The sequence below is a fragment of the Scyliorhinus canicula genome, chromosome 2 (assembly GCF_902713615.1).
Source record: "Scyliorhinus canicula chromosome 2, sScyCan1.1, whole genome shotgun sequence".
NCBI classification, from domain to species: Eukaryota; Metazoa; Chordata; class Chondrichthyes; order Carcharhiniformes; family Scyliorhinidae; genus Scyliorhinus; species Scyliorhinus canicula.
The window spans coordinates 148,827,152-148,840,010 of NC_052147.1; the positions used below are offsets into that span (position 1 = coordinate 148,827,152).

The 12,859-nt window shown below is 41.9% G+C and overlaps 1 protein-coding gene across 4 annotated transcripts in view; it reads right to left on the minus strand.

Annotated features, from left to right (window-relative positions):
* The window catches only part of adarb1b (adenosine deaminase RNA specific B1b), a 391,221-nt gene that overhangs the window by 31,544 nt on the left and 346,818 nt on the right, over window positions 1-12,859 (minus strand). For all 4 annotated transcript variants that reach the window (XM_038787593.1, XM_038787596.1, XM_038787595.1 and 1 more), the window contains one exon: window positions 6,937-7,118. In XM_038787593.1, coding sequence (XP_038643521.1) covers window positions 6,937-7,118 — 182 coding nt within the window. The remainder of the gene's footprint in view (window positions 1-6,936; window positions 7,119-12,859) is intronic.

Sequence of the window (12,859 nt, forward strand, 5' to 3'; positions counted from 1 at the left end):
TTAATTTTCAAATTTGCATTTATTTGCGACAGGTTTTCCATCAAGTTCTATTCTTCAGGTGAGAGGGCTATCAGCAACATCAATGTTGCATGATCACCTGACAACTCCATTTACAAAATCAAAACTTTTCTCAACAAAAACATTTTCTTCTTCCACTTTGCCAAAAGTAACTGTCCTGCAACAACTGACTCACACTTGACAGAATTCTCCCAGGTTGGGATTTAAATCCATTAACCGCAGGTTGCAAATGCTGAAGTCATAAGAAATTAGCAATGAAATATAAACTACTTCCACTCTTTGCTTTGTCTTGTGTGATGTAATAACTGGTTGAGTTGTCACCCATTATCCTGGCCAAAGAAATGACAGTACTTTGGCGCATACAATGCCAGAAAGGAATATTTCTATTGAGGCACGTGCTAAATTTTCATTGTTCACATTGATGGATTTTTCAATGTTATTTCCCCAACAGCCCCTGCTCCTCAGCTCTTATGCCACGGAATGGCTAAAATAGAAGAGTTACATTGCAGAAAATAGAACATTTTAAACATGATCCATCACTCAGTCAAAAGCTTGAATCAGAGGTGCCTAAAACGGCGATTGCAGTCGACCGGTTGAGCAGGAACCAGTTTGCAGTCGGCTACAGGTGTTCTGAGCACTACGCACTTGGCACATGTGTGGCATGTATTTTCTCCACACTGAGCATGTGCAGTTTATGCTTTCTGCATGTACTTGTGCCCTAAAAAAGGTAAGAGTAAACTTTATGTGATGATACAATAGAAACTATTATATACTTACTGTTGTGCATTTTCGTGAAGGCAGCTACAAAATTCCTGCATAAAATGCTTCCCATGTGTTGAAAGCAGAATGCAGCACATATTTAGAATACTTTTACCTATTGACTGGGTTGGCAACTGAATATCGTACAACATTAAACTTTTGGGATTTAGGGTACAGAAGCAAATTATGTCATAGAATTTGCAATCCAGTGACCTGGTTTAATGATCTGGAGGACAATACTTTAATGATGATGTTTAAGGATTTAACTCAATGAATTAATTAGGTTAAAATTCTGGAACCGGTGACCATAAAGTACCAGATTGTTGTAAATGCCCTTTAGGGGAGAAAATCTCTGCATAAAAGTGTGCAAGAATGTTTGTGGTGCATTTTTAATCTTTTTATCCATAGACAGCCAATATTGCGTAACATGTTTAAATGATATTGTGGGCGAGGGTGGGAAGACCGTGCTGGTAGATCATATTAGGATGATTGTTGAAAAAGTAGATCTCCAGTGCCTAAAATCTGGGCACCCCTGACCTGGATGATTTTGTCCTCATAGCACTGCGGGTGCACCTAGGCCAGGTGGACTGCAGCAGTTCAGAAAGGCTCACCATCATGTTTTAAAGGATGGGCAACAAATCCTGGCCATGGCAATGTGGCTCACATCCCATGACATTTCTCTTTTAATTTGAAGCGGCACCTTGGAATAGGAATGTGCTACCAGAAATGCTGAACTCCATTTTGTTAACAACCATTACATCCTTTTTTTTTTTTTTAATTTAGAGTACCCAATTCATTTCTTCCCAATTAAGGGGCAATTTAGCATGTTCAATCCACCTATCCTGTACATCTTTGGATTGTGGGGGCGAAACCCACGTAAACACGGTGAGAATGTGCAAACTCCACACGGACAGTGACCCAGAGCTGGGATCGAACCTGGGATCTCGGCACCACGAGGCAGCAGGGCTAACCCACTGCGCCACCGTGCTGCCCTCCAACAATGACCTCTTTACGCATTATATCCATGTGTTTAGAGAGCCTGCATCGTATTCAATTTTCCTCATTATTCCTCACCTTGACAACTCATTTCAAAATGTTTATGCTTAAATTAGTACAGAATTTAGATTACTGGAAATGCCATGGAAACAAATCAAATGGTAGATTTTAAAAGGAGATCACTGGAGAGGGTACAGAGGAGATTTTTCAGGATGTTTTCTGGCATGGAGCATTTGGGCTATGAAAAGAGGCTGGATAGACTGGGGCTGTTTTCTTTAGAGCAGAGAAGGCTGAGGTGGGACCTGATTGAGATATATAAGATTATGAGTGGAATGGACAGGGTGGATAGGAAGCAGCTGTTCCCTTTAGTTGAAGGATCAATAATGAGGGGACATCATTTTAAGGTGAATGTAAGGAGATTTAGAGAGGATTTGAGGAAAAATCTTTTCACCCAGAGGAATCTGGAATACACTGCCTGGGTGGGTAATAGAGGCGAGAAACCTCACAACCGTTAAAAAGTACGTGGGTGTGGTACTGTTATTTGCACTATGTTTTTTTGTAATTGGTATCTGCACACTAATGCATATTGTTACTGTTTACAATGCCAAAAATACCTCAATAAAATTGGCTGTTAAAAAAAAAAGTACGTGGGTGAGCACTTAATGTCAAACGTTCATGGCTATGGGCCAAGTACTGGAAAGTGGGATTAGTGTGGATTTAGTGTAGTTTTGCCAGTATAGACTCGATGGGCCGATGGACCTCTTCTGTACAGTATGCCTAAATAAAATTAAGCAGTGAAATATAAACTGCGTGCCAACTATTTCTAACATGTCACATTATTCATTCTTACGTGATTTTGATTCTAAGCTTAAATCCTTACACACTTAAAATAAACCCAATGTTAAACTTTTCTGTGTCTCTTCCATATAAAATTAACATGCACTTGCACACAGACAAGATCACCCACGTCTCATTAACAGTTGAACAATATATAAATATTGTTTAGATTCCTCAGTTGATATTCCAGCTAATACCAAACTGACTATTATTAAAAAGCAGAATGGCCTCAAGTCAATTGAGGAATCTAAACAATATTTATTTTCCTAAAGAAAGTCCAGAGTGATTCTCCTACATGAAGGGGGCTAGCAGGGCCCCGGAGTACTCCTCGCAGCTCTGGCTGCGGAAATGGGGCCCTGTACATCCGGTCGGGAGTTCGCGCATGCGCACAACGGCAGCCGCCCCCTGAGACATGGTGGACTCACACCGCAGACAGGCCCCGAAATTATAGCCCCCCCCCCCGAGATCGCGCATGCCCGCGGATCAGTGGCTCCCGATCGCTAGCTTGGCCGTCTGTGAGGCGCCCCCGCCCTCCAGTGAAGTACCTCCCGTCCAACCTAGAAAAAAACCATTTCATAGAATTTACAGTGCAGAAGGAGACCATTCGGCCCTTCGAGTCTGCACCAACCCATGGAAAGAGTGCCCCACTTAACCCCACGCCTCCACCCCATCCCAGTAACCCCACCTAACCATTTTTGACACCAAGGGCAATTTAGCATGGCAAATCCACCTAACCTGCACATCTCTGGACTGTGGGAGGAAACTGGAGCACCCGGAGGAAACCCATGCACACACGTGGAGAACATGCAGACACTGCACAGAAAGTGACCCAAGCCAGGAATCAAACCTGGGACCCTGGAGCTGTGAAGCAACAATGCTAATCACTGGGCTACTGTGCCGCCCCTAATAAAAATCTTTAACAGTCCATTTATCTCTATTTAGCTTCTATCTTTTTTTAAATTTAGAGTACCCAATTATTTTTTATTTCCAATTAAGGGGCAATTTAGCGTGGCCAATCCACCTAGCCTGCACATCTTTGGGTTGTGGGGGCAAGACCCACGCAAACACGGGAGAATGTGCAAACTCCACATGGATAGTGACCCGGGGCCAGGATTGAACCCGAGTCCTCAGCACTGTGAGGCAGCAGTGCTAACCACTGTGCCATCATTTATGTCTACTCTCCGATTCTTCATAGCTGGCAAATCTTCTATCCATGCCAATATGCTATTCCCTGTATCATGCACTTTTATTTTCTGCAGTAACATTTGATGTGGCACTTTATCAGAAGCCTTCTAGGAATCTAAGAACAGTACATCACCGGTTCCCCTTTATCTAGATCACCTCCTTGAGAATGATGGGACAGATGGCTCGTCTGCCTTGACCTGTATGACTGAACAGCATAGGTTTCCAGGTCACTTGGAATGTCACTTATGCGACCTCAGAAAAGTGATGTTATCAATGCAGACGTGATTGTATAATACTGGTTAATGTAAAATGCATTATATAGTGAGATGTGAATGCTTTTCAAATGTATTCTCAGTTTGCATGGGTTTTGCCCCCACGACCCAAAGATGTGCAAGGTTGGTGGATTGGCCAAGCTAAATTGCCCCTTAATTTGAAAAAATGAATTGACTACTCTAAATTTATATTTAAAAAATTAATTCTCAGCAGAAAAAAGCCTGCTTCTTTCGACAGTATATATCTGCTACACTTTCCAAAATGCGTCAGTGGTTTTCATACTAAATATGCACTGAAAGATCATATTAGATTTAGAATCATACATTTCATAGAATCCCTACAGTGCAGAATGAGGCTATCCGACCCATCAAGTCTGCACTGACCCGCCCAATCCCCACAACCCTACCTAACCTTTAATTAATAATAATAATCTTTATTGTCACAAGTAGGCTTACATTACCACTGCAATGACGTTACTGTGAAAAGCCCCTAGTTGCCACATTCCGGCACCTGTTCAGGTACACAGAGGGAGAATTCAGAATTTCCAAATTACCTAACAGCACATTTTTCGGGACTTGTGGGAGTAAACCGGAGCACCTGGAGGAAACCCACGCAGACACGGGGAGAATGTGCAGACTCCGCATAGACAGTGACCCAAGCCGGGAATCGAACCTGGGACCCCAGTGCTGTGAAGCAACAGTGCTAATCATTGTGCTACCGTGCCGCCCGATGCTAACCTTTGGACTGTGGGAGGGAACCAGAGCACTTGGAGAAAACCCACGCAGACACGGAGAACATGCAAACTCCACACAGTCACCCAGGGCTGGAATCGAACCCAGGTTCCTGGTGCTGTGAAGCAGCAATACTCACCACTGTGCCACCGGGTTGCCCACGGTGGAATGCGGCAAATGCCATATATTTTATTTTAAATTTAGAGTGCCCAATTCATTTTTAGCAATTAAGGGGTAATTTAGCGTGGCCAATCCGCCTACCCTGCACATCTTTGGGTTGTGGGGGCAAAGCCCGCGCAGACACGGGGAGAATATGCAAACCCCACACGGACAGTGACCCAGAGCTTGGAACGAACCTGGGACCTCGGCGCTGTGAAGCAGCAGTGCTAACCACTGCGCCACCTTGCTGCCCTCGCAAATGCCATAAGTTGATCATTGAATGCAGATCCAATGGACATTAAATCTTCATCTGCTTTTGCAGAGTTCAGCCATTGACCATATCATTTAGTCTTTCATAGAATCAACAATGCAGAAGGAGGCCATTCAGCCCATCGATCTGCACCGGCCCTTTGGAAAGAGCACCCCATCTAAGTCCACACCTCCACCCTATCCCTGTAACCCCACCTAACCTTTTTGGGCACCAAGGGCAATTTAGCACGACCAATCCACCTAACCCACACATCTTTGGACTGTGGGAGGAAACGCGAGCACCCAGAGGAAACCCATGCAGACATGGGAAGAACATGCAGACTCCGCACAGACAGTGACCTAAGCTGGGAATCGAACCTGGGACCCTGGTGCTGTGAAGCAACAGTGCTAACCACTGCGCTACTGTGCCGCCCAATTGGAATTTCAATTGGAAAGCTGAACACCAGTCCAAACATTCTCTATTACCATGGTAAATATATCAAGCAACGTTTTGGTACTCCAGTGCAGTAAAGTGAATGATATTGCATAATTAAAGTACCCATTTATTTAGTTGTTTCATTGTTTAAATGTGGTTTCACCTATAAATGTGGGAAAATGTCATTATAGGTATTGCAGGGACAAAGGTTCCCTAATTACTTCCGAATAAATATTTGCATTCCAATTATTTTAAAATCACAATCTTCATCCTGCAAACTGAAATGGAACTTCGATACCAATGCCCATTGTTATGAAAGCCTGCTATGCTGTTTCGTCTTGTTCTTACCAATAGCAGTATCTTACTACAGATTAAATGCTTGCTGATTTGATCAAGCAGCTGCATGAACTCCTGGACAGCAAATCTTCCACTACACCCGCAGTGCCAAATCAAATGGGCACTTGTTGACTTGACAAGGAGGATCTTTATTGCAGCTACTGGCAAGGAGGAGAAAACAAGCCAACTATACGTTTAACATTGTGATAGCGCTTCCTCATCCATTCTTAAACAAGCAAGTGGGTCACAAGAAAATGCAGGTCCATGTTCCTCTGTGCGAGTAAATGCAAAGCATGGCGTTGGGGGGGGGGGGGGATTATTACTTTTTTTTATGTGTTCATGTTTTATTTTGTGTAAACTTTGTTTAAAAATTATTAAAATTTCTACTAAAATATATATTTTTTAATTGCAAAGTATTGCTTAGTGGCAGATTATATTGCATACAAAATCAACAGCCATCATTTTCATGCTGGCATTCATCGCAGGCGTAAATGACGACACGATGGGAAATCTCACAAGACCGCTGAAATTAGAATCTTAGTGGCAGTAGTGGCGTTGCTGACTCTATCAGGCCCTACCCTGCCAACATGATGCGACAGAGACACCTGCAACATTTGTTTTACTGTAAGTGCTGCATTATCTTGCAAGAAAAGCCAACTGTGCAGCCAGGGAGCTGCAAGCCTGTTCTCTCGCCAGAGTCAGCAATTAGAGTAAATATCGAAAAATTTCAACCAACAAATTTGATGCAACTCGACAGTATATCCTATGTAATACCAAGTAAGGTTGCTTTGCAAGATAGGGATTCACAGGATGCTATATACAGAATTAGTTCCCTTTAAATATGAATTGGCACTCATAAACTCAGCTTTATTTCTGTGCAGATTCAATTCAACAAGAGCACATAGATCAGTATTATCGTCTGATTTGATGCCAAGGTAAGAAACGGCGAGAACCTACCACTAAGTAGAGGCCTGTTAAGTGTGTATATGCTTGGGAGCTCTTCAATTTCGCTGATTCGCTGGTAGACTGCACGCGACAAGTGATCAGCATGGTACAAACTACCAAGGATAATGCTGGCAAAGTAGATAGGCTCCACAAAATGGCTCAACAGAGCTCCCTGAATCCCAAGCACATTCCATCTGAAAATACAAAGATCATCATTTTGACATTAAATGATACTCAAGCTACAAAGCAGGGGATTGTCATCAAGGTAAGCAATGATAATACTAAATAATGAAATATCTTTCTCCATTGACGACACATTTTGCAGCATGACATGCTATTCCAAACTAAATTTTCCTGTCACATACACATGATAACTGCACCCCTGAAATTATGGACAAATGCCACAAAATCAGACTGATGAACATTGACCTAAAGGTTTTATCTTTCAATTGCCAATGTTACTCGAACATTTCAGGCTCTATGAGCTTTCTTTACACTTTTACACTAATATATTTCTTGTTTTTAATAATGCTTCAAAGCAGGTACCACTAGGCTGATATAGCTGCATGCAAGATCAAATCAGACCAGCAAATTGCAGTGGTTAGTTCATCACAATTTAACAGATGCCTTGTACATAAAAAAAAATTACCAGGCATTTTAAGGTATAGTGACAGAGTAGGTAATGATTTAACTGCAAAATCAACTATCAAGCGCAAGTTATTAATATACCACAACCATATCTGTGGATACAATTCTCAGTGGTACCTTCGGTGAAATCATGAATTACAGTTAAGAGTTTATCAAGAAATGTTCTGCTCGATTCAAATCTCTAGATTGCAGGTAAAAGTAATTCTATTTTTATTCCTAAATCAATAACTACGTATCGCAAATCCAATAAAAATGTTATTCTGAAATTTAACCTAAGTAAAGACAAAACTAAAAACACATTTTGTAAAGAGATTTGTTTAAAAAAAACAATGTGATGTTTCCAGATGAAATTCAGCTGATAGCTAAGTTTTCCTGTGCCATAAATTCCATAATAACGGAATTAGCTTAATCCACAAGAATAGTACAATGAGAATGGGTGGGAAGTGGATTTCTCATTTGGTTCCCTGTTTTAGTTAGTAATTGGTACGTCTACTAAACACCCCTAGATATTGCTTCTACTTCCTACTTTTTGGATCCAAATCCAACCCATCCCCATTTGGGAGTGCAGATTGGTCCCAGTCCATATTTCCACAGATATTTTCAATTCTTACTTAGCTGTTCCAATTCGATGCATTATTTTCTTGGCTGGCCAAGGCTAACAATACTCAAACTGACTGCCAGCCTTCTGCAAAGTCATTTTTTTTACACTGAAAACACATAACTGCTGTGGAAAATTCACAATTAAATTCAATTAAAATGCTGTTAGGGAGATGTTAGGCAACACAAAATAGTATTGCTTAATCATGAAGAATTCATCAGAACAAGCAAACAGAGGCTATTTTACAGCTGGCACAGAATGGTATAAAATCTAACAAAATAAAGAGCAATGTAGCAATTTTACAGTAATCAAGTTATTCAACAGTTCAACATTAAACCGATGGGACAATTTTAAAATATAAAATTTAAAATATAAAATTCGTTTGCTCATTTTGGTCATTGATAAAATTAATTTCACTTAATTTCTACCTAATATAACCCATTTTATCTCCTCTAATACTTTCTGCATAGCATTACAATTTAGATTTATTTTCTTCTTGGACTTTCCAAGGCTTACCATTCATTTTCAAGGACATAGGAGGAGTAGGGCATTCAGCCCCTCGAGCCTGTTCCTTCATTCAATTAGATTATGGTTGATCTGCACCTCAACTCCATTTACCTGCCTTTGTTCCATATCCCCTGATACCCATACCCAACAAAAATCTATCAAGCTCAACCTTGAAATTTAATTGACCCAGCATCCACAGCCTTTTGGGGGAAAAAAGAGACTTCCAGGTGTCTACCATGATATATGCTGAAAAGCTGCTTCCAGATTTCCAGAAAATGACCAGGCTCAAATTTCAGGATAAGGTTGCTTCGGCCTGCCAGTAATCAATTTCAAATTTTCTGCTAAATCAGAGTCCACGAGTCTAATGATTTGCACTGCATCATCATTGACACAATCCGACCAACCTTTTCACCTAAATGGAAAGGAAAGTGGAATGATCACTATCCTTTACAGCCAGATCAGTAGAGTGAGGATTAAGCAAGGTTTTTCTGTTCTATGTGCAAGTCCTGCATTTTTAAAAATTTGTTCATGGAATGTGGGTATCTCTGGCTGGGCCAGCATTTATTGCCCATCCCTGAGGGCATTTAAGAGTCAACCACATTGTAGTTAAATGTTACCATGTCTATTTTTTGTTATTGGATGATTTCTATAACATCCACATATTCACTGCTTAACCAATGCTGGGCACAAATATATAAAATAAAAAACAGAAATGTTGGATAAACACAGCAGGACTGGCAGCATCTGTGGAGAGAGAAACAGAATTAACATCGAGTCCATCTGACACTTCTACAAAACCCTTGTTAAGGCGTTGGATGAGACGAAGAATTAAATGAAAGTGGGAACGATGACAGCAGTCGGTTCTGCTGGAGAGAGGGGTCGAGCGCGTACATATGGCGGAACATGGCACGGAGTGTGGATCTCAGGATGCGATGAGAACAGCAGCCTGAGGAATGTTGTATGTCCCAGAAATACCTGTAAATCCTAGGTGGTTTAGAAAAAGGAAGGATAGAACTTCAGTTGGAATCTGCGTGGGTAAGTTGGAGATGGAGACAGTTGCTGAGGAAGTTAATGTGGCTGTGAAAGCAAGCTTTGGTAAACACGTTGTCAGACACCAGGAGGGAAATGGACAGCAATGAAGCTGAACATGGTAAAAGAGAAGGACGGTGGGGCGCCACGGTGGCACAGTGGTTAGCACTGCTGCCTCATGGCGCTGAGGACCCAGGTTCGATCTTGGCTCCAGGTCATTGACATGTGGAGCTTACACATCCCCCTCATGTCTGCGTTGGTCTCACCTCCACAACCCAAAGATGTGAGGGGTAGGTGGATTGGCCACGTTAAATTGGCCACTTTAAATTGCCCCTTAATTGGAAAAATTTGTACTTGAAATTTAGAAACAAAAAGGATAGAAATCCTGTTGGAGAGAAGAACAGAACCTCTCTTCCAGGAATGTCTGTCCTGAAGTGGCCAAACGCCACAGTAAAAGCAAGATACTGCACATGCTGGAAATCTGAAATAAAATCAGAAAATGCTGGATAAGCTCTGGCAGCATCTGTGGAGAGAAAAATAAGTTACCGTTTTGAGTCCCTATGACTTCTTCAGAGCTCACATATTACAGGACACAAATTACATCTGCTGGCACAATTAAACATCCAATAACTTTTCTTCATCTATTAAGTAGCACCCAGTTAAATTCTGGTTTTTTTTCAATCTTTTCCTCAACACAAAGAGAGGATTTTAACTTACGTCAGAGTATATCTCTCTTCCAGGTTATTCTTCATTTAGGAGGACAGACCATCAGTAGAAGCAAAACAATTTCACCATAAAGGACACACAACTAAGCCTAATATGGCTTTCACCAACAACCATATATCTGCAGCTTCTGGCAGGAGAAACCAAATACTTATTGAGAGCACAAAGCCTGGTCCCAGCTCAGAAACATGACTAAAAACTGCCGTCTCAGCTGACTTGAAGGAACTTAAAACAACTGAAAGATCAAAGTTACTTGGCAACAGAACCTGATTTTTTTCTTTAATAACAATCTTTATTGTCACAAGTTGGCCCACATTAACACTGCAATGAGGTTACTGTGAAAAGCCCCTAGTCACCACATTCCGGCACCTGTTGGGGTACACAGAGGGAGAATTCAGAATGTCCAAATTACCTAACAGCACGTCTTTCGGGACTTGTGGAGGAACCTGGAGGAAACCCACGCAGACACGGGGAGAACGTGCAGACTCCGTACAGACAGTGACCCGAGTCGGGAATCAAACCTGAGACCCTGGTGCTGTGAAGATATAGTGCTAACCACTGTGCTACCATGTTGAATAAAGCAAAGCAGCAAACTTTTATTTTGATCCAACATTGTGAAAATCATCAAGAACAACAAATACTGTGGTTATGGGTTGATATATATATATCAAAATCGAACCCTGGTAGGGACAGCACAGTGGCTAGCACTGCTGCCTCACAGCCGCCAAGTTCCCAGGTTCTATCCCGGCTCTGGGTCACTGTCCATGTGGAGTTTGCACATTCTCTCATATTTGCGTGGGTTTCGCCCCCACAACCCAAAGATGTGCAGGCTAGGTGGATTGGCCATGCTAATTTGGAAAAAATTAACTGGGTACGCTAAATTTATTTAAAAAAAAATTAAAAACAAAGAAATTGAACCCTGGCGTTCCCCAGCAGCAAATTTATAAATCACAGGGAAGCATTCTGAACGATTTCCACAATTTATAAATATTGCCTCCAATTTAAGAACATGTGATCAGTTTAAATACTAGGATCCTGTTATGAAATCTGAGATCAGGTTCCCTGTGAAGAAATTTCAACATTAGCTTGAGAATGTCAACCTGTACCCAAAGAATACAAAGCTTCAAAGTGCAGAGTCCAGTAGCCCCCATTCAAGAGCAGCGGGAAACAAGGGCAGAAATAATAAACTAAACAAAGGCTTTCGCTGACAGATACACAGAGGATCTTCCTCCTGTAGTGTGAACAGGGAGAAAATAAATTGCAGTTTTATATAACATTGCCCAAAGGAATAAGACAGCTTCAGCAGGTGCGGCTGTTTTACCTTCCACTCCATTAGGTTTTAAGTGAGTTAACCATTCATCAAATTATTTCCCATTGTGTCAAAACTACTTGTATGGAGTCACATTAAGAAAGTGCCAGGTTTCTAAGTATGAAGCAACTTTTGTTTTAAAAAAAAAAGCAAAAGGAGCCAGATTTAAAGAACAGAATATTTTCAACATCAGGCTCAATGTTAGCAGATGAAGAGAGAAAAATAACAAACCCTTTCACTTTAGGGAACCAAGGACAGAATTCTATGCTCCCCTGGGGAAGGGGCCCACAAATTGCATGGAACGGATTACCGTAGTGATTTAATGTTGGAGTGTGTAGGGCCGAGGAGGGGGAAGACCACTTTTGTCCAAATGAAGTTCCTTAAGTGGCCTACTTTACGGCTTTTTCCTACCCCAGCCTCAATTTTAAATCTGGCGGGCGGATGATAACGTGGGTGTAGAATGCCGGAAATAAAGGGAGTTAGATAACTGGGGAAGCCCCCCCCCCCCCCCCCCACCCCACACCTTAAGGTTGTGCGAGCTCAGACTTCCCACACCCTTCCAGTCCATCACCCGAAACCCCAATCGCAACCTCCCGAGGCCTTCTGCACCTGGAATCCCGGCTTTTCTCCGGTTCCTTAAACTTGGGCTCAGGAAGCTTCTCAGAGTACCTTTTCTGGCCACTAGAGTACTGTTTGTAGAGGGACTGGAGAGCTGATGGTCAATTGGATTGACCGGCAGATCTCCAAGGCGGGACTTCTACCCGAATGAGGGGTTCGTTAGAACACAAATTGGCAGTAGGGTTCTCGAGTCGGTGAAGATGCTTTCCACATGACTTTACGGCCCCCGTCATCATAAAACTCTGGCCCAAGTCAGATGCTGATTTAACAGTTACTCTCAGTCCAGTTTTCTTTGGTAACCTTGCTCATTTTCCTTTTACCTTGACTAAAGATAAAATATACCTCACCACAATCCAATTCACAACTTTTTTTTAATATAAACTTTGAGTACCCAATTATTTTTTTTCCAATTAAGTGACAATTTAGCCTGGCCAATTCACCTACTCTGCACATCTTTGGGTTGTGGGGGTGAGACCCACGCAGCAGTGGCGGGCTGCTTTTCC